The sequence below is a fragment of the Sebastes fasciatus genome, chromosome 8 (assembly GCF_043250625.1).
Source record: "Sebastes fasciatus isolate fSebFas1 chromosome 8, fSebFas1.pri, whole genome shotgun sequence".
NCBI lineage: Eukaryota > Metazoa > Chordata > Actinopteri > Perciformes > Sebastidae > Sebastes > Sebastes fasciatus.
Genome location: NC_133802.1, coordinates 14786293 through 14808794, shown reverse-complemented (window position 1 = coordinate 14808794; position 22502 = coordinate 14786293). Strand labels below are relative to the sequence as shown.

At 43.5% G+C, this 22502-nt stretch overlaps 1 protein-coding gene across 14 annotated transcripts in view; it reads right to left on the bottom strand.

The window, feature by feature from the left end:
* anks1aa (ankyrin repeat and sterile alpha motif domain containing 1Aa) overlaps positions 1–22502 on the bottom strand; it is an 81459-nt gene that overhangs the window by 36730 nt on the left and 22227 nt on the right. For 11 of the 14 annotated variants that reach the window (XR_012594918.1, XR_012594920.1, XR_012594919.1 and 8 more), the window contains 10 exons: positions 15720–16016; positions 14997–15072; positions 14799–14900; positions 14611–14697; positions 14303–14463; positions 13993–14055; positions 12542–12659; positions 10975–11018; positions 9008–9101; positions 3796–4298 (listed from right to left, as the gene is read on the bottom strand). Coding sequence is in view for 6 of the 14 variants with exons in the window: in XM_074643685.1 (XP_074499786.1) it covers positions 3796–4298; positions 9008–9101; positions 10975–11018; positions 12542–12659; positions 13993–14055; positions 14303–14463; positions 14611–14697; positions 14799–14900; positions 14997–15072; positions 15720–16016 (1545 nt within the window). In the remaining 8 variants the exon portion in view is untranslated. The remainder of the gene's footprint in view (positions 1–3795; positions 4299–9007; positions 9102–10974; positions 11019–12541; positions 12660–13992; positions 14056–14302; positions 14464–14610; positions 14698–14798; positions 14901–14996; positions 15073–15719; positions 16017–22502) is intronic. The other 3 variants (XR_012594921.1, XM_074643689.1, XM_074643690.1) reach the window with 1 other exon arrangement.

The following is a 22502-nucleotide window of genomic DNA, read 5'->3' as shown; positions in this document are numbered from 1 at the left end:
TGTTGTTGTTTGTGTTTGCGAACGTCTGGCAAACGCTGAAGTAGATGAAGGCGAAAACCTTCCTCGTGTTGCTCACACCTATAAAACCCCAAAGACAAGGTTGCACTGACTGAATGAATGAGTCACGCTGACAAGGTGTTGTGCTTTGCCTTCAGGCTAGAAAAGTGGTTTGAACTCTGTCGAACGTCTGTAAGAGGCCTCCGTATACTCAACTGGCCTCTCTTGCAGACAGAGCAAACATCGGGTCAATTTGCCGTCATGCATAAATGCCCCTCAAAGACTCTTCTCCTCAACTACGGCCTCGTTGCTGAGGGCTAGTGTGACAGTTATCACCCTGAGCGCGGAACTGCTGCAGCGACATAAACGCAACATCTGGCACGGTTTTATGGCTGCACACGCAATGGAAATAAATAATAAAGCTGCACTCTTCGCAGTAGAGACGAGTAAATGAGCTCATTAGAGAAAAGATCCAACAATAATATCTAGCGAGGAGGTCATAAACATTATTTGGCGGCAACAATAATAATACATAATTCAGGTTTTGTTGTGTGTGGTGGTGTGTAGTCCCAAACGCAGTTCAGAAGGGGTGAAAAAAGAGTCTGAAAAGCTCGAAAATCTCAGCACACCACAGTCTACTAACTGTATCAGTGGTGCTTGTCAACAACCTATAAAAGCTTCGTAGAGATATTTGTATTTCGTTCAATTTCACCTCAAAATTCGAGAGGTTACTGAGGCGATCAAAAGAGCGGACAACTCTAAACACCCCGATACGAACCGCTGCCCAGAGCAGCCGTGATATCGACCTCAGAGCCGCCATTATCTCAGCTCACTGGTGCTGTTCTGATAGGGTCATGTAAAGGAACACTAGGCAGCAACACGATCTCCTCGCCGTGGAGAGAAAGCATTAGCGGTGCTATCTGAGCCCACGATATGCTCATCATAAACGCAACTAACCATGTAAGACATCTCTGGTGGACTCGGCTGCACTGTGGTACAGTTGTAAGAGAGATGCTTGTTGTCGACAGCAGCAAAACTATGTGAGGGAACATTACTGAGAGGACAGTGTATGCCAGGACTTAATTGAGAGGCTTGGAGGATATCATTAATCCTACTAACAATAAGAGGATTGTTGTCGGAAAATGGTGAAAGAGCATGAAGAGGACACCGTGTTAACTGTATATACCTCTGCTCAATCACTGCTATATACTGTATGCTGTATCACAGCCCATAAATATTCATTTAATTAGGGATACACGATATGGATTTTTTTTTCAGTTGATACCGATAAGAAAACTGATCATTTCAAATGTTTGTATTTTAAAAATAAGTTCATAACCTGTAGTTTATTATGCACACTTGAGGATAAGAAATGCTAAGATTTAATATTCCAGAGCTCTGACCTAACCAAATCTAATCACTATTGTTAACACAACAAAAACAAAGAAGAGTTCTGACTCTTCACATTTAAAACTTCTATTGCAAATAGCAATTATGTTGTCTTCCTCTGATACTGTGAAAAACGTCCACATCAGCGACCACATGTTTGACTCAGCAAAGCTACGCTTCCAACATTTTAGACTGAAAGCGACCACCGGACGCCAGTGAAACGTCCGCCTAAAAAGTGCCATACAAAAGTAAAACAAAATTATTTCTATTCTATTGTCATATTCTACCAAAAGGTCCTGTGTTGAGCAATAAAATATGATCAATATAATAAGCATTTTCAGGCCAAAATGCCGCCTGTCAAAAAAACACTTTAGTTTTGTCTCTTTGCTTCAATACTCTTGTCTCTAGTCAGCGTGCTTCTTCTTCTTCTTCTCTGTGTTTATTGGCGGATCGCAAACTCTAAACTTTAAAAGGTGCATACCGCCACCTACTGTAGAAAGTGCTTGTTGGGTCAAGGAAAGCAATTTGGCTTCATATTATAATAACTTACCGGCTGTGATTTCATTATCGGAATATTACATAATAATATGAATTTCCCGTTAATTTATGGAGCCCGATATGTATCGTGCATCCCTAAATACAATGTTAAAAAAGTGCTGATGCAAATGATGCTTCTTGTGTAACTCAGAATCCAACAAACTAAGAAAAAGGGGGGATTTTTGAGAAAACTTTTTGGTCCTGGAATAATCCTGTACTTGTTCAGTTCAGTGGTGTGTGTTGTGTTTGTTTGTACGATGGTTTGTCTCTACGGAGACTCAGGTTGCTTTCTGAAGGGAAGCTGAAGGGAGACGGATCCACAGCGTGTTCGTTCTCTCTGAATCTCAATTTCCAAATCTCTGTCTCTTGTCTTATTCGCTCAGCTCCTCAGCCGTTTTATCCCCATCTCCTTGTCTCCTCTAATCTCTTCTCCTCTCCGCGGCTCGACTCAGCTCTTTATCTGCGTCCCAGACAAAGCATTAAAGTGCTGAACGGAGGGGTATATTTAGTTATGAATATCCACCGTGGTAACAAACACAAGGCAGGATTGGGGGGGAAAAAAGATACCAATTTACAGCCAAGTCGAATATTCAATACGGAATAATGCAATAAGTTTGGGGTACAACATAAGCAGTAAAAATGAACTGTACTTATCGAAAAGCCTTCACTATTTACAAACACATTCTCCATCACAGTCATTGTGTTTGCTGAAGGTTTGTGTTCAAAACAAGGTAGAGCTGAATTGCACAGCGTGCCCCTCGAGACAACAGGTGGGCTTTGAGTTGACGGAACGGGAACAGAGTCTTTGTGGAAGTTCACTTCAGTCAACAGAGTTGTTTACAGTTGAGGTTTTCATTCAATCAGGTTTGTAGTTGTCGGTAAATGTCTTGTGGCTGCGGCACAAGCTGACTTAAGCCCTAACAAGAGGGGCTTTGTAAAAAAACAAAAAAGGACATTTTGTACACGAGGGGACAATATGCTCATATAACTTGCATATATTCAGATTCATTATTTAAATCTAAGATTTAACATTTGCACAATCTGTGTCTATGAATTGGTGTATTATTGTAGCAGCGCTCCACATAATATTAAAGGGGAACTACATCCATTTTCAAAATTCAAACATGTTATTCCTATGATCTAAGATAGTCCAAAAAATGTGTGATGTCATAGGGTATAAAGTCTGGAGCTGCTCCATAGACAATGAATGGGAGACTGATTTTTGTGGACCCACAGAATGTTTGTTTTCTTTTTTTATACCTAAATGAGCTTTATTCTATCGTAGTGTTGTCAGTTGTGAAACCGAAAATGTTCCCATGTACTCAGAACATTCCCCTGGGTGCTCTCAGTGTCACCTGTAACACGTTTCCCAATTCACTGTCTATGGAGCAGCTCCACACTTTATACAATGACATCACAAATTTCAGTTTTATCACTCTAGTTTTTGGATTCGGGAGAGCGTTGTTCATGTTTACATATATTTTTTGGACTGTCTTAGACCATAGGAAAAGCATGTATGAATTTTGAAAATGGGCTGGTTCTACTTTAATGATCTGGCTTCCTATGGCTGCTCAGGACAAGTTTTTAAAAAGAACGATTACAATATATTTTTCTATACCTTTTGTATATTAGGTTCATACCTGTCGTCAATTTTTTTGAAAAGTTTTATCCAACAGTTTTTCTATATATGCTAATGAAACATCGTGTAGTTAAATTATTGAAGAAACTGTTGCATTTGAACATAATAAACACCTTTAAAAACCTTTAACATTAGCCAATATGGACCTGTAGTCTACAGCATAGTACTGGACTTTGTGAAGTATGAGCAAAGCCTACACACTAACAGTGCTTAATGTGAGACCAAACACTTACCTCGTCCCATTCTGAGGTGAAAGAGGGAGACTTCTCGAGCCTCTTCTTGCCAGTGCTACAGTTAGAAACAGACTCGCTACGGTTCCCCAATCCTCCGTCCTCCTCACTAGGGGGCGACACGAGCAGGTCGGAGTCAGACTTGGAGAGGCTGCGTGCCAGCTTCAGGTCCCCAGGAGGACGCATCCTAATGCTGGACACCGCCCCAGCCCCCAAGTCCCTGGGCTCCTTGTTCACAGTTGCATAAATCGCTTTGGGATCACAGTCTGTCAGGATGGCGGCCATGCTGGGACGGCTGGGCGGCGGCGCGGCTGCTGCTGCTACTACTTCCTCTTTTACTTTGGCGGGTTTTCTTGATTTTTCTGGCTGGCCCTGGTTGGACGGCGCAACACCTGGGAGCCGGAAGGGCTCGTCGCGGCTGTCGAAGACGGGGGATGATCCGTGCAGGAGGCCGGTGAACAGGTCCGGGACACCTGCTTCCTGATCCTCGCTGAGCTGGGAGTTATCTGGAGGAAGAGAGAAAAGGAACGGGGAAAAAGTCAGTGAAGAAAGAGAGGAGTTTGTGAGGGCTGGACGGACTGAGGGGCAGATCCTTAGTGCAGGGCTAATAAGAAACCGCCCACACCAGCCCAGAAACAGATCTGTAATTGTTTCCTACCAGGAGTGACGGAGAGAAAAAGAGGAGAGATGGAGCGAGGAGAAGGCGTATGTTGGCCGGAGAAATAACTGAATTCCAAACCCAGCTTGCAGCCGTCTGACGACGACGTGCTGGTGCCTGACTGCCTGGATTTTGTCACAGGGAATTGAAGCCAGTCATCTTCGTGACGAGCCTCACCTCACCTCAAGGGCCTTCTCATCTGTTAAGTCCATTTTCCCCCCAAATGACACAACACTAAGAATCCCCCCCAGGCTTCTGACTAAACTTGCATGCAAACACTCACATAAGTACAACCACCAATCAGAAGGACACAACAAACAAGAAACAAATGAACAAGGAGACTGAAGAGGAGTGAAACTTACACTGGCTGCCCTCTCCGACGAAAACAACTCCTTAATGAGACTGAATGGCAATAAAAACAATTAGGTTTTCCTCCTCCCTCTCCCCTGAGGAATTACTGCCACCTAAGCCTCTTTTCCACAATCAAATCAGCCACAAGATGACAGAGGCTGTTCACTAAAAAGAAAATCACTAGTCCGTGTGGTTCGGTAGTCATCTTCCTTTGCGCTGTAGTGATGCGAGTTGTTGTCTGTCTGTGTGACCAGCAGCCCTCTGTGTTTTCTAATTCTAGCCCCTGATGGTGGCTCAGGAATGGAAATTTGAATCGCTCTATCCTCCAGCAGCCAGACTGCTGATAATTAGCCCTGTGACACATGGTGAAGGAGTGTGTATGTAGGGTGTGTGTGTGTGCGGACCGTCTCTGCCAGGGTGACAGGGTCAGGGTGTTTGGTGACAGCGAATCTGGGGCAGTGACACCACAGGAAAACGCGGTGACACTTTGTTTGTCCTTCACGGATGAAGAGTTCCAGCAAACGTTCTGCTAACCATTTGTTGCTTGGCTTGGCGATCTCTCAACAACCTGCTGTTCAAAGACTGAAATCATCAAAACAGCTGGCTGAGAAGGAGTCATATCTGCGGTACACGAGGGGAGGAAGCGTACCACTCAACTGTTTGACTCGCAAACTCACAATGACTTCACCAGACTGCCCCATTACCGTTTCAGGGTCCATTTGCAAGAGCGAGGGAATGTGCCAAACAACGCCCTGAAACTCCCTTTTCACAAGTTTATAAACACTTGCCCATCCAGGAAGAGTGTGTGTGTGTGTGTGTGGGTGTTTGTGTTATAAGAGGCAAGTGAGTGTACTGCGCGCACATGTCAGGAGCACAGCCAGACACCCACCCTCTCCTTGGCAAGCAGGGGAGTGTGAACGCCCTATGAGCACATCGATGCGGTTCCAACAATCTCACACGGGGTGTTAACTCTTGCAGACACCCCTGCACCCTCTGCTCATACGGCTCGACGGTGTAAAATATGGTACGGTATGGTGGAAAATGTGCACAGACACAATCTGATGTTATTGCAGCTCTTACAGAGGGGTGAGGTCACCACAGAGGTGGGACGTGTGCGTATTTCATTTGGCAGCGACGGCTCCATGTCTCAGTAATGATGTCAGGTTTGTTTTGCAGACGCTGCAGTGCCGGCGCTGGCCTGTCAATCCAACATCTACAGTCCAAAGTCAATGTGCGCTCCGCCTGTGAAACCTCTGCTCTGGTGTTATTGTAGATTCAAAGAGATTTTTAACTCTGGGTCTTATACTACAGAAAGTCAATAAGGAATTAAAGGCCATCTTATCAATATTTGGACATTTACAGTAAAGCAAGTAAACAAAAACCTCTATCGACAGTGCGGGTCAATAAGGAACCACCATCATAACACACTCCATCATACACATATACATGATAGGACATAAAATCATAAAAAAAGTATATGTAAAAGGCCCCGAGTACATGAGTGGAACTAATATTAAAACCACTCACAAACAAGCAAAGTAGCAGGTGGTTTTGTTGCCAAACGGGCGCTTTCTAGGGCTGTCCTCAACCAAAGACATTCTTAGTCGATTAACTCACATTTAATCGACAGATCTGTGAAACTGAGTTTCTCCACAAAAAAATCACACAAAAGCACCACTTTAAATCTTGTGTTTACCAGATATGGGCTCATAAGTTCCTTTGAAATAAGTCATTCAGCATGAAAAAGCGACTAATCGACTTAAGAAGCTTAGTCGACCAAGACCAAAACGAACGATTAGAGGGAGCAGCTCTAGTGCTTTCCATCTTCAGCCTCTCTGCATCCATCTGTGGCGTCACAGTTCATAACAGCAACCCAAACAACTGTACATCTGAACTGAAGCAACCATTCAAAGCTTTGGATGAATATGAGTATAAAGAAAAGAATGCATGACCGTGAAACGTAAGCATAGATTTGCTTCTTCATAGCTGTGTCCTATGGAAACCCAGTGTTTATTATCTGTGGAGAATCATAGGATCGTGAGAAATATCCCTTCAGGAACCCAATAAAACACGACCCAGAGGTGGAAATCTGTTGGGAAACACTATATTGCTGCTGAGAACAGCATCTGTGTTTGTGACAGATGATAAACACCACTATCGCTGACCGTGCATATCTCCATATCTCCTCCACCTGCCACAGAGTGCTGAGGTCCAGTGACAGCCCCCGACTGTCCACACACACACACACACACACACACACACAGGGGTGGGGGAATGGGACCTTAGATCGCTTCGATCACAATGAACACCACATCCACAGGAGTAGAACTTAACAGTAAGGCTCACAGCCAGCTGTCCGGGTTTATTTAAAACACTAAAGTGGGAACTGTGCATTTAACTTGCTGACGGGCAAAATCATAAAGTGGTGTTCACATATAAACCAAACTTGTGGTTTTTGTGGCTTTGAAAAAGGGGAAAGGAGAGTATATAACTGAAGACAATATGCAAGGAAAAGGGAAATGAAGGGCCCTCTGTGCTTCCCCCCCACAACATCAGCCTTTTAACAAGAGCTGTCAAACTGACCTACTTTTTCTTGAATCCTGTGGCAAAACATGTTCCACAAACACGCATACATTAAACATCCATTTTAATGATAGATTTTTTTAATTTAAAATCAATCAAAAAGGGCCGTGTATAGAGGTTGGTCGCCACCAGTCACGCGGGGACGAACATCACTGTTTGCATGGAAGCTCCACACAAAAGTCAAAGTAGAGGGGAAGAACAAAGTTATCTCTCTAATATACAGTATAACGCAACACTATCAGCTCTTTGTCCATGATACAAGACAGGCAGACAGGGAGGAAAAGAAATCATCCGCTGTTACTCTAACTTGCTGTACCAATTTGGCGTTCTCTCTTCCAAGTAACCCAGCCAAGTAACTATCCATTCATGAAATTAAATCATCGTACACTTTAGGATCCTCCTTACCCCGGGAATATGCACCGACGTTAACGGTTTGTAAGAGCGACATTTAACAATATAATGGGACGTGCAACAGAAGTAATCCTGGCCAGTCATACTGTAAGCCACAGAACAGCGCATCGCCTATTGCAAATAAATAGAACATTTTCCAATGATGTAATCTACCTAATCACACTTCAGGATATTTTCTTACGAATTATTAAATTCATAGTGACAAAAACATTATTTATTAAAAAGGGCGTATGCAAAAGTAGCCGACTAGGCTGCTGCAGAAGTAAGGAAGATATTGGCCGATTAATCAGCTATCGGCTTTTTACTGCTCCAAACTATCGTTATTATATCGGCCTTGAAAAATCCACTATCGGTCGACATCTAGCTGTGTATCAACATAAAGGTGCAATGACACCATACCAAGACTACATGCACGAAAATCAATGCTGAAAATGTGTCCTCTTCGTCTTAACAATCATTAACAGATATTTTCAAGAAGCAATAACATAAGTGAATCACATGCTCGGGGATGAAAGGGCTCCTTAAGGTCAAACAAGTTTACATGTTTGATAGATTTGTTATCATACTGATGTTGCAGCAGTTCATCTATAAATGAATTGGGACAAAACAACTTCAAACTTTTCCCACAACCAGAGTACCAAAGCAATTAAAGAAGCAACTATGAAAAACCTGTCTGGTTCCTCTTATAAACAGCATCATCAAATCAGCTTGCCTACCATGCTTCTTCCAACACTTCCATCAGCATACATGCTCCAAAAAAGAATCATTAAATGAATATATCCGTCTGTGTGTCAAGCCCATGCTCCCTCCTTACCTCTGCTCCATGCTTGACTGGATGACGTGGCATATCCAGCTTTAAGCGGGATGTGGATCTGAGATAGGAATGTCACAATCTGATCAAGAATTCTGTTTTCATATTGGCAACGAAATGAGTCTTTTCCACTTGCCAGAGGAACGTCAGTCAGCCTGCTCCCCGACAAGTCAAATCTGCTCTGCTGCTCCAGAATGCCAATCATGCATTTCCTGGCAGCGCTAATCCAAGCCTGCCCAGCTCTCCCTACTAACTTAAATTCATTTCTCCCGTTTCATTGACATGCTTGGCTCGTGTGTTGGATGTGTCCGGTCCATATTTTCCTACCCACGCAGCAATGCCAACAGCAGTTGTTGGTCCTTATTAGGTTACTAAAATCCGAGGAGAGTGGTCAAACTCACCTCCCGGTGCCCGCAGACTCGCCCGTCCAGGAAGGTGCAGGGTGTCTTTCGTCTTGCTCGGGGCTCTGAGGTCGTTCGGGGCAGTGGGTTTACGCTAAAGTGGGACAGGAAAGAAAAAGAGTTTTACTTAGATCTGCCAATCAAAACTTACCTCCCAAACACAATCCTATTAGTTACCTAGTTAACCCCCTGAGACCTCTGACATTAATGTCTTTAAGAGGCTGTAGCAGGTTCAGTTTTAGAGCTAGAGTGAAGCTAGAAAACCCAAGGAATCCATTGGTGACAAACATGTCATGCTAGCTTGTCGGGAAGGAGGCTAAATAACGCTCCAAATTTAGGCTACATTTTGGCGAGTAAAAACCGGCATGGCTATTTTCAAAGGGGTCCCTTGACCTCTGACCCTAAGACATGTGAATGAAAATGGAGTCTATGGGTACCCATGTGTCTCCCCTTTACAGACATGCCTACTTTATGATAATCCCATGCAGTTTTATGCATGCAGTATGAATCTGTTATTTCCGCCTATTCTAAAATGGTGTATTTGAATATTTCTGCATACTGGGGTCCCTAAACAGTGTTGGAATTACATAAATTGGGTATCGCTATAAAGCTGATACTCTTGTGGATCCAATGAGCCCAACTGTATTCATGTGTGTTGATGTTAGTCCCCATAGTAGCCATTTCAAATATGAGACCATTTTTTAAAATTTGAGCTCACTGTATAAAATGACCTGTAGTGACCTCTAGGATAATCACTGCCTCATGAAAATTTACAGCCACAAACTAGAGACCTAGAGCATTCAAAGAATATATAGCTTTTATATATATATATATATATATATATATATATATATATATGCAAAAATGCATATGTATGTAAAAATGCAATTCTTGCAGAAATCTAAAAATGTCAAAAGTTTTTGATACCACATCACAGCATGGCTTTTTCTATGGTGTTCCTCAAGGTCTTGGTGTCTTAATGTGGTATTTTGGAGGGATTATTGATCATTTTTATCAATTCTTGAGTGGTAAAAAATGGTTAAATTAAGCAACAAATCTGTGTAACAAATGGCATCAATCATGTTCTTAGTCCTTAAACACTTTTACAATTTATTTTAATTAATTAAATAAATAATTAATCCATTTTTATTTGTGATTTATGACTAGAAGAATTTAACACACAGTGCTGAGCTGCATCTCAAATTAATCTTTCAGATGATGTCCACCACTTCTCTGTGACACCTACTGTTGACCTGCTATCTCGTCCTAAAGACCCCCTGCACCCCCCTAAAAAAGGACAAAAAGGGGTCTATTGTGGGTCTCAAAGGGTTAATAGCCCTGGCTATTCACCTAGCATGAAACATGAAACAATGATGCTATCCAGTTAATTGCCTGCATGGCAGTATTGGTGGCAGATTTACCCACATCAGCCGTAATGTAGCTCGGCTGTAGATTAGAGCAGAGAGAGGACCCCATGCTGCTCATCTATTATGATCAGGCAGTCTGAGCAGGACAGCTAATCCAATAGGAGCTTGAAATAAAAAGATGCGAGGGGCAGCAGGTGGGGTTGTGGGTGGCAGGCGGCCGTAATAAAAACTGCTAACTGGATGATAAATTGGAAAAAGCAATAAAATAAGATATGATAGAACAATAAATATTACAGCCACCCGGTTACGAGGGCCAGTTTAAGACGACATCTGACATATGACTCAATCTCCGAGTGTGACGAGAGAGACCTTCATCTTCATTATATAACCTGCTATGGTCATACGGTCATGCTCCAGATATGCAATTCAAATTGCAGCTGGGATGCTGTCCTCTGACTGTCAAAACTCTCTCCATATGGTTTTTGTACAACTTGCACTTGGCAACTGGCAGGCAATAAAGAATGAGACAAATGTATTGCCAAAATTGATGTAGGGGTAAAGACGTTAAACATATGGGAAGGATGAAAAGAGGAATGTTACCTGAGGTAGGGCACTGTTGGAAGACTGTTTAGTGGTGTTCTCATCTAAGGAGATAGAAAAACATGTCAGTTAAAACACAGTTTGGGCAGATTAAAGATTATTTTAGCCCATTCAGAGTTCAATTACTCAACATGTCTTTAAAGTTACAAATGCTTCTGATTGTCGGGGAAGACATTATGCCGAGAGGAAGTGACAGTGATGTATAATAAAACCATGTATTATGCATGGCGGCGTATCGGGCGACAAGTCAGACAGACTTCAGATTAATCTCCCTGCTATTTAAACAGCACTTCTTATGCAGACATGATAAAGCAGTTTTAAAACAGATGGGAAACTAATCGTTTAACGTTTCCGTCCAACTCATGGGCAGAGGAAACAGTGAAGAGTCCCTTTTTTTTTTCTAACACCATCATTTATCCACATAGGGGGAGGCATGATGACATCAGCGATTAAACTCCAGCCCTTCAGCTCGGTGACGTTTTCTAATGGTGCTAGAGAGGCTGACTAAGCTGAAGGGCCCCGAGGGGATGGTTTTAAAAAACTTTAACAGCCAGGGGATCAAAATGGCTCTCCTAATTTAATCCCATTTAATCCAATTACACGCAGTGCCATTCATCAGCCACAACTAGGGAGGGTCTGCTCATGTACGGCAGCACACACAGTCGTGGCGAGGGTTGACCGTGTGTGTGTGTGTGGGCTCTGTTGCTGATTAGGATAGGAATGCATTCAGGTTCTGTTGTGCTCAGTCAGCATTGGTGGAGATTTAAGAAGTATTTTGACCAACTTTGCAATGATCCTGCCAGGAATGAGGCGTCACTGATGGGCAGAGCAGTAGAGTGGGGGTATGTAGCTTAGTTTACCGATAGACTGTAGACGTAGTTACCGTGACGTCACCCATTGGTCTGTGGACTGCCGTTTTGAAGCCTCGAGTTTGGTATTTTGGCCGTCGCTATTTTGGTTTTTGCAACCAGATCGCCTCGCTTTCCAGCATTGGACGCTAGATGGCACAAGGCACTCGGCACCTGTTTGGACGAACGCTTTCCCTCGTGAGCTGCTGCACCCAGCTTTCAAACCGGAATTAACATGGCAGCTCGTTTGGACATTTTCTTGTCTTATATCGCAAAAATAGTTCACCGAAATGTGTTCCGAAATAAGCCATGCAGCTGCTACATCTTTATTTTGGATCGACAACGGTTAGTTTAGAAGTTTCTAGCGAGTTTCCAGAAGCGGTGAGTCACTCCGGACGTCCCTGATTTGCATAAAGTATTCTAGACCTCAACTTTATGCAAACAAGGAGCGGCCAACGTGACGCCCCGTCTCTCGAATCGTGCCGCCATGCTACCTAAATGCATTGCGCGGCTGCTTACATAGACAATGAATGGGAAGTGTGGAAAGGATGGAGGCTGTGGACATGTACCATAAGGTACTTCCTTATTGGCTTCACTTTTCCGACCCAGAGGTTGCCCACTGAGTTTACCCAGGAAGATAAAAATCTAATGTAAACAAATACATACTGGAAATGCACACTTTTCCCTCCCTTTGAATTATACTTTAAACACACAATTACCTCTATGGGATTGGGACTCCTGGCCGGGCGTTGGGTGTTTGGTCTGAGCGGTCAGCAACAACTCATATGTATGATCCTCCTCTCCTCTCTCATCAATACTGCTGTTAGTATACAGGGCCTGCAGAGAAAGACACAAAGGGAGCAGAGGAGGCGAGGGCAAAGTAGAGGGAAAGACGGTGAAAAGAAAATGTAATGTACAGATGACTTGGAAAAACTTGCAGTTAAGTGTTCACCAAAGCTGGTTATATTTTATGATCCAAACATCTACTTCGGCGAGTAAAATGGAAAAAAGCTGACCGTCTATGGTCAAGCCACAGTTGAGGCCAGACAGGTTCTGTGATTTTGTCTTCGCTCCTTTTCCACTTCACTTCTCCTTTTGACGCCCCCGCTGCTCGTGTCTCACGCCGCACTCAGATGAATATTTATTAGGAAGTCGTTTGATTTGAGCAGCAGCCGGGAAGAGAACAGTCATGAAAGGGGTCGTGGCTAAAAAAAAGTGGCTTTCTCAGCAGCAGATAATCATTTCCCAGCAGCCCTTGTGGCATTGCATTAATAAACCATGTCCAACCTCTCAGAGGAACTCATTTTTAAAGGCAGTCGTCCCGCCATGATCATCATGCCGTGATGATTCTCACCATAGATTGTGTATAAAGATGGACGACATGCTAGCTCCCCAAAAGTGATGCCAGAACATCTTGATTGCCCCCTGGTGGCTGGCTGCAGTATAGGTCATAAGTCCCGCCCCCTCCATGTTAGCGGATGGGCCAAAATAAAAGTGAAAGTACACATCGAAGAATTTTTCCCCAAAATTGGTTTCAGTCATTTTAGGTAGTTCTTATCCTGCTGATGTGTGTTCAAGTGTTAATTTTTCTGATAAGTTTGGTTTTAATTAGTTATTTGGTGCTATAAAAAGGGGGCGGGCCATCATGATTAACAACTGTGATTGACAGCTGCTCTGAGAGAAGTAATTGGAATTGTACAAGAGAGGAGATGTAACTTTAACTTTCCATAACCGTCACGAGTCTGTGTAATAAGAACACGTGTCAATCTGTTCATAAATGTAGTTATAGAGATATTATGGTTAGTTGTTGTATCTTTCTAGCCAAACAGCTACCGTGGTGCTAATGTAGCAGCTAGGTGGCTCATGCTAACAAGCTGCGGCCGTGCTCGGCTCTTGATTGGCTCGGGCGAGTGTGTGGGCGGGACCTCTAGCCCCCTGATCAGTACTGTGCAGACTCTGGCTCCAAATTATGTCAAAATCTCAAGATGGCATCTCCAATATCTGGGATATTTTGCACTTTTATACAGTGGGAGGATGTGGAGATGCGTGGTCCATCTAAATATACAGTCTATGCTTCTCATGTGCACCGTGCTAAAGACAGCTCATATGGGAATCTGTGCTGTTACATGGCAAACACATTTCCCCTGGCTTTATGATCTCAGCTCCTCACCTCTGAGCTCACCTCTTCCTCATGACCAGCGCCATGATGTGACGAGTGGACCAGGCGATCTTTCTGTAAATGATTAAGAATATAAGATGCAATAAATACACCGCTGCTAATAAATCTAGTTCAGAGATGCATTTCATAGCCACTCTGTATCACAAGAAGTGTAATGCTGGAGGGGTTTGGGGCCCAGTCATGTGGTTAGAAGACCACTATCACCCTCTAGTGGGAGTTCTGCATTTCATCTCCTATAAAACCCTGTGATAACATTTTGCCTGCATATGTGCGTATGTGTGTCAGTTAAACTACTGCCAACCTTGCCAGCTTCGCTATCCGGCCGTCCTGAGTCCCTGTCGGAGGACTTGCCGCTGGTGAGGCTGTCCAGAGAGTGACAAGAGGTGGCTTCAAACAGAGCCTCGTACGGGCTCTCCTCCTCGGCCAGCCCCGAGATCAACTCGCTCACCTTCTCCATTTCACCTAGAACACAGAACAAAATGTGCACAAACAGACAAAGTTGAACAAATTAAAGACATCCCCTCTATTGCATTTTCCTGCTCTGTGTTTCCTGTTTAAACTGCTGACTGAATCACTGCTACAACTTTTCTAACATCTGGTAAATCTTACCCCTCTTCCGTGGGCTGGGACTCTCCTGAGGCGGAGGGATCGGTGGAGGGGGAAGGTCAATGTCGGGGGGTTTTCCAGCCACGTGACCTGCAACAAACAAACAGGAGATTGCATCACAGCCGGTTAAATGTGAAATGAAGAAGAGACTTCCCAAAACAGCTCTCCATTTTCACATTTTTGGTTCTCACCTATGATGAGAGCAACTATCTCTCTGCTCTTCTGCGAAGGCATGTCCTTGACAGTGTCCAGCGCTGTCAGGCCCTTCTGGTCCGAGATGCGCACGTCGATACCTGACGAATGACAACAGAAAAAAAAGTGTCATGTGTGGGTTGCTTAAGAGCAGTAAAATGATTCAGACGTTGTTTGCGTGGTGCTAAAGTCCTGACCTGCAATGAGAAGTCTCTGCACCACATCCCTCTTCCCAAACAAGGCAGCTTCCTGGAGGGCACTGCCTTTCTCCGTCTGAGCAGAAAAAGAAACCAGAAGAAGAGCCAGAGGCACAGAGAGAGTTGAGACAGAGGACAAATGATTATTATGAAAATTAAAGCTTATTTCCGTCAACTATTGCCAGATGAGTCAGACTGCAGCAGTCCCGTTCCAGCACCCACATTTTTAGCAAGATAAACAGTGTATGGCAACTACCGGATTCATGCCCACCACCCAGTCCACTCCTCTACTGACAATTATGTGGTTGACAAATCAAAGCAGATCATTTTCCAGCTCAGGGGGCCAGGCTAATTGAAACCTGCAGGATGGAAGGCCTGAAGGACACCGGGCGGACTCTCCATCCTTGATTCAGAGGAAAGGAGGGCAGAGTAAAAGGGGTAAAAGTATTTCCAGACAGATGGATGGCACAGTTTGGTACGGAGTCAGAGCCACGGGGCCCACCAGGGGGAGCAAGGCCGGCTCTGCTTTGATACCACAGCAGTTCCTTTTTGCAAACTGAGAGCTTAAGAGTTTTACATTTAATCTCATAGCTTTAGTGGGAAGTAGCGAGAGAGGAAGTGCTGGAAGTGCAGATTAAGTTACCCAACATGATTTCGGCCATGACTGCAGCACATTAAGACACACTTGCAAACTGAAGCTTTTAAGTTGGCACACAAACACACCTCGTAGTTGATGTCCATGCCGGCGTCCAGCAGCACCTCCACCACGGGCAGGTGTCCGTTCCGAGAGGCCAGGTGCAGCGGCGTGTGTTTCTTGGTGTTGCAGCTGAGCAGGTTGGGGTGGGCGCTGAGCAGCAGCTTGACCACCTCCAGGCGGCCGTACAGCGCAGCCAGGTCCAGCGGAGTCTCGAACTTGTTGTTCCTCATGGTGGGGTCCGTCAGCTCCTCCAGCAGCAGCCGCACCACCCGGGTGTGGCCGTACTGGGCAGCACAGTGCAGCGGCGTCTCGTTGTCATTGTTCTGTTGGTGGTGGTGGGGGGGATAAACGGGTAAGAAGCAGCGCAGGACACGGACAACACACACAAGAAACAAAAGTGACAAATATAAGTGACAAAGGAGATCACCAGAGAAGAGTTGAATCGTGTTTGTTAATGAGGAAGAACAGGTGACTCAGCAGAGTCTTCAGTGCAAAGAGCCCGCCACATTAGCAGATTAAGAGGTCATGAAAAAGGCATCACCAACGACGATGGAGCACATAGTGAGGCCCAGGGGGGATATCTGGCAGAGAGGGGAGAGGGTGGGCCCGGGTGGAGGACTGGCAGACATGCATGGACTAATGAGGACAGGTGTTGGGGACGGCGCTGAGTGCCAGGGGCAGCAGGGTGCTAGCAGAGCGGCAGAGGCACCCAGACAGGTGGGGAACTAACAGAGACATGGGACGTCACGACATCGCTGGCATTGTATAGCTACAAAAGAGTGAAACCTGGCCCATTAGCTTTGCCCCGTCACATCAATGAGGTACCACTTCTGCTCACACATCAGAGCACGTCAAAGGCAACAATCATTGATGTTCTAGACATAAGATGATCAAGGGGAAGAGATGAGTGTTGCATTTTCCACAAGCCTTGTATTGTGACTGTTGTGTTTCTAACGTAGCTGAGAGAGAAGGTGGACTTTGTAGTTGCTCGACAGTAATGTTAACTCAATTTCAATGGCCGAAGCTTTGAAGCATTCGGGTCAAATGGCCCTACCGATCAGTCTCATACCCTACCGATCAGTCTCATACCCTACCGATCAGTCTCATACCCTACCGATCAGTCTCATACCCTACCGATCAGTCTCATACCCTACCGATCAGTCTCATACCCTACCGATCAGTCTCATACCCTACCGATCAGTCTCATACCCTACCGATCAGTCTCATACCCTACTGATCAGTCTCATACCCTACCGATCAGTCTTATGTATCCGATTTTTTGCCGCCAACACATGATGATGGTAACGCCACAGCCGCACACACGCACGCATGCACGCACGCACGCACGCACGCACGCACGCACGCACGCACGCACGCACGCACACACACACAGCAGCAGCCACAAACACACACAACATGTCGTGGGTGTGGAATTTATACAGCGTGAGTGAACAAGACATAAAACTCTCAATTTGTAACACCTGTGAGTCCAAAATAAGCCGTGGTGGAAGAACAACCTTAACAGTTTGATAACAAGAATGTCACTGTAACTTGGTGCAGTTTTGGAGAAAATTTTATATAATTTATCTAATAGTCAAGGTTTTATTATGAACATAAAATTGAATTTCAAATGTCTATGACAGAAAAGTTCCAAAAATTGTTTGTGTATGCTGTCAATTATAGTTCTTAGAAAGACAGAAAATCACATCGGCAGGTGAGACTTGAAAAAACGGAATTGGACAAGAAAATTGCAATCAGTGCATCTCTAATAAAAATCCTATCAAAAGCCGGTGTGTTGGACGGGTGGTGTCCTTCATGTTAAAAGTATTCACATTATGGTCAATCATTCTGTGCAAAAGGTGAAAATGATCTCATCTCAAAAATCTTCAATGTAGACCAACAAGCCAACGGACGACCAGAAGAGACAAACAGCAATTAAAAGCAGTAATTCAGTTGTAAACTCAGTAAGTGGTGCTTATTGGATCTAATGACTCGCATGCAGCAACAAGATCAATGTGTAATAGACCCGAGAACCTCCAGCACTGTTGATGTCCTCTATCATGACCAGCCAGCAGGGGGCGAAGCCTGCAATCCAGGAGCTGAACTGAGATGATGGCGTGGGAATACTCTCAAAAAACGAACACACAATGACAACATGGATAGTCCTAATTAAGACGGTGCTGGGTTGTAACTAGACACAGGGGGAAACCACTACCCTGCCTATAGTAGGATATAACATGAGTGGAAAACAGCGTTACAATCATTGCTCTCAAGATGTGACAGAAACTTGTGATTCTTGGCAATATGCAAATAAAACCTGTAAAAAACCCTGCAGCTCTTTGGCTCTATTCACATATTGTGCATCATCTAAAAGGGTGGGGCAGATAATGCCAGCTATTGTGGAACCACATGCTCCGAAAGTCGGTCATTCCAGACACCTACAAAAGGGCTGACAGCTGGCATGAGAGAGGCCCCGCATGGACAAGCATGATGCCAGTTTGGGTGACTCCCAGAGGAACATGCCAGCTGTGCCACTGAAGACAGGACATCATGTGGAGGGGAGAGGGCAACAGGGCAGATTTAGACAAGTGTCAGTCGCCCCTTAAATGAGACTCTCTCAAAGACCTGGCACCAGATGGGATCAGCAGGTATCTCCTTCATTTGTTAGAGGGAGAGAGTGGGATTGAGAGAGAGTGGGATTGAGAGAGTGAGAGTGGGATTGAGAGAGAGTGGGATTGAGAGAGTGAGAGAGAGAGAGAGAGAGAGAGAGAGAGAGAGAGAGAGAGAGAGAGAGAGAGAGAGAGAGAGTAGACTGGCAAAGCAGGTCACAGCTTGAGCAGAGAGAAAGGAGGTGGAGCTTAGAGGAACAAAACGACACCTGCCTATTAAAAGAGGGGACGCAGAGGGGAAAAAAAACAAAACACGTCTTCTCTTGGGTGAACTTAACTGAACAAAACAAATGAAAAAAAAAAGCCTTTCTCTGAGAACTAAACCAAAGGAACCTCAGTTTTCGCTGCCTGGGTGGTTTCATTTGGGATTTGTATACTTGTTTCCCCTTTTCTCACACGTACACAGACTCTCGCAGAGAAAAGGCCAGACCGCACATTTAAAAAGAGCATGCCGTCTTCCAGCTGTGACGCACCATGAAGCATTTTGTCACAGCTTTTTAGAGAGATTTACTTCTGAGTATTTAGATGACTTCAACATACACGCTGTGATTACTTCAGCATGACTCACTTCCTCAAATATGCAGGTCTGCTGCTTCAATAGTAATCCCAGTAAATCTAGCATATAATGATTTACACAAAGCATCGGACACAAGTAGCCAATGGGAGGTTTGGAAATGTGCGTATTACTAAAAAACATGAAGCCTCTTCTCACAATATAAAACAGGAGTGCAATATCAGATACCTAGAGGGCTGATACATTTAACTGGGTGCTGTATGATCATGTTCAGACCAAGTGTGGTGGTCAGTGCTCTATAGCTGTGTGTCGGCCAGCATCTGATCGTATTAAACATGGCCGAGCAGCCACTTGACTCACAGATGGGAAACAAGCAGCAGTGAGACATCAAGCCTCGTCTCGCCCTCCCCTGATGGGAGCTATGCTACACGTTATTCACACAGGGGCCTTCCACTGCAGGGCCTCTCCAAGAACTCCCAAACACCCCCAAAAACCACCTCCATCACTTGAGTTTTGATTGTCTTTTGGATTTTTGCTTTTTAAATACATGCAAAACATAACCTGCTTATCTACCTACTGAATATGAAAGTCAATTCCACTGGGGACAGATAAGGAGAATCTGTAGATAATGTATCTCTCATTTCTGTGATTTATGTGGAGGACATACAGGCTGCATCCAAAGTCACATACTATACACTACATAATACTCGATATGTGTACCATCATTCAACATATGTTTGTGTGAATAAACTGTATGTATCTTTTCGGACGCACTGAGCAATAAAGTACGTTTTCACTTCCTGAGAGCCTCCTTGCCGGTTGTAACCATGGTAACCCGTGCCAACCTCATGTGACCAAAATTGTGAGAATCAAAGTCTGAATTAATTTAAAATATATATTATGCCAAGTAAAAGGAAATCTTATACTTACAGTTAAATTGGAGAGATATTGATGTTACAGAGCCGTCCGTCAATGTCTATTTGAAACGTTGTCGTCACTACTGCATTGCATTACGGGATATTTATGAAGCCGTAGTATGCAATTCGTGTACTATTGGTTTCATACTGTTTGAGCGTACTAAATAGCATGATAGTATGGAATTTTGGATGCAACTACAATATTTAGTGTAACTCTCCTGTTGAAATTGTCCTGTGGAATAAACTATATTTAAGTGCTGCTACATACACCTACTAGACACAAAGTTTGTCTTATCTGCATTATAAGTGAAACGATTGAATGTTGTTTAGCACACTGAGTGCCACTAATATGTAACTGCCATGTCACCATCAAAAACCAGGCAAAAAAAATGTGTGTAGCACTTAGCACACAAATGTTTTTTTTAAATCTGTTGAGTTATTCATTTAAACCCATTGAAAATATCATGCTTTTAGATATAGAGGCCACAACTTGAAAAACAACAGCTTCAAAATCAACTCTAGGAGTTGCATTGTTTGATGTCCACATTACAAAATAGTCTGTCATCGAGCTGATTTAAAAAAAAAAAAGAGTAAACATGGCATAAGAGGAACTAAAAAATGGGTAGCCTGGTTTGAAACTAATTTTAGCAGAGTGGTAGCCCTGCAGCTAAAGAACAGAAATCTCATTTCAAAACACTGTTATACAAAATTAATTTGTGATGTTCAGTGCAACACTTTCATATTCTTACATAAGAAGGACTCAGTGAGTCCCAGCATGAAATCTCACTCTATGAAAGAACAGGATCTGCCTTATCTCCGCTGTACTACCACGGGCCGTGTGAGCAGTCAAACAATCATGTACTAACAAGACACAGCTCTGAAGGCTATAACACAAAATGGCACCAATGACTCGCAGCCTCGCTGGGAAAGAGATTAGGATTCACACGGCACAGCCAAGACTTCCTGGACAGTACATGTTTTTATGAAAATCCTGTCTTTGCTGTGATGCTACAGACGGCGTCAAACGCCCTCCTGATTTAGACCTCGGTGCATGTCGAACAAGAAGAGATTAAGATCTCCACGGGTGCCTGCTGATTGATAAACCCTGCCCTAACCAGCAACATCTGGAGATTATACTCCATTGTGTTCTCATGCTGCAGAATATTCAGAGAGCGGGGTGGGGGAGTGGCGCACAGTGACGGGAGAGAACAGAGGATGTTATGATTCTCACAACCTGGGGCCGGGAGATGGTAACACGCTTTGACGAGCGACCTCTGTCACGTGATGCGCAGGCTGGCAGCGGAGCGAGGCAGCGGTTACGTCAGCCTGGCAGTGGTAGTAGTAGTGGTGGGAGGTGGTGGTGGAGGAGGGGGCTGAGCAGCTGTTGCAGCTAGTGTGCCAAAGGGCTGCCCATGCACGCTACATGCCCACTTCCACCGTCACTATCTGACATCCTGATGCATGCATACAGTAATAATTAACCTATATCTGCTTACAAATACATTACAGTTTGTATTACATGTTTATATACTGCATATAAATGAAAAATAAGGGGGTGGGGGGTTAAAGGAGTTACAGTAGTTAAAGTGTTATGAATTGAATCATTTTTTTATATTGTCTAGTGCTGAATGTAGTCAATTACTTGACTAATTAATAGGGCTGCCGAAGTTAATGCGATAATAACGCGTAAACGCAAATTTGTTTAAAGGCCACTAATTTCTTTAGCGCATTAACGCATCTTTTCGGAGGTTGTAGCGGGCTCAGTCTTAAAGCTAGAGTGAAGATACTGGCATCATATGTCATCATATATCCAAACTTGCGCTAAATTTTGGCGAGAAAAAATGTCATGGCCGTTTTCGAAGGGGTCTCTTCACCTCTGACCTCAAGATATGTGAATGAAAATGGGTTCTATGGGTACAGACGAGTCTCCCCTTTACAGACATGCCCACTTTATGATAATCACATGTAGTTTGGGGCAAGTCAAGTCAGCACACTGACACACTGACAGCTGTTGTTGCCTGTTGGGCTGCAGTTTGCCATGTTATGATTTAAGCATATTTTTTATGCTAAATGCAGTACCTGTGAGGGTTTCTGCACAATATTTGTCAATGTTTTGTGTTGTTAATTGATTTCCTATTATAAATAGATACATACATTTGCATAAAGCAGCATATTTGCCCACTCCCATGTTGATAAGAGTATTAAATACTTGACAAATCTCTGAAAATGTGTGATTAATTTGCGTGATTAACTATGAACAATCATGTTATTAATCACGATTAAATATTTTAATCGATTGACAGCCCTACTAATTAATCAACTGACAGAAAATTAATCTACAACACTAATATTTTTTATCAAGCAAAAATGCAGGACATTTGCTGATGTTACGTTCAGCTGCTTTTTTCTTCTTTTTATTTTAAATGGAATATCTTTGGGTTTAGGACGGTTGGTCGGACAAAACAAGCAATCAGAAATCAGTTCAGCGTTTTCTGATATTTTATATTTAAAAAAACGACATTAACAATTTTCTTTTTTTTAACCATTATTTTTTATTTATTAATTATTTCAATTTATGATATGTATGTCTTAATTTAATATTTTCATTCATTACTAATTTGATTTATTACATATATTAATTTATTAGTATTTATTTTCACCAATAATAAATGTATGCATGTTATTTTTTTTTAAACTTTTTTTTCAATT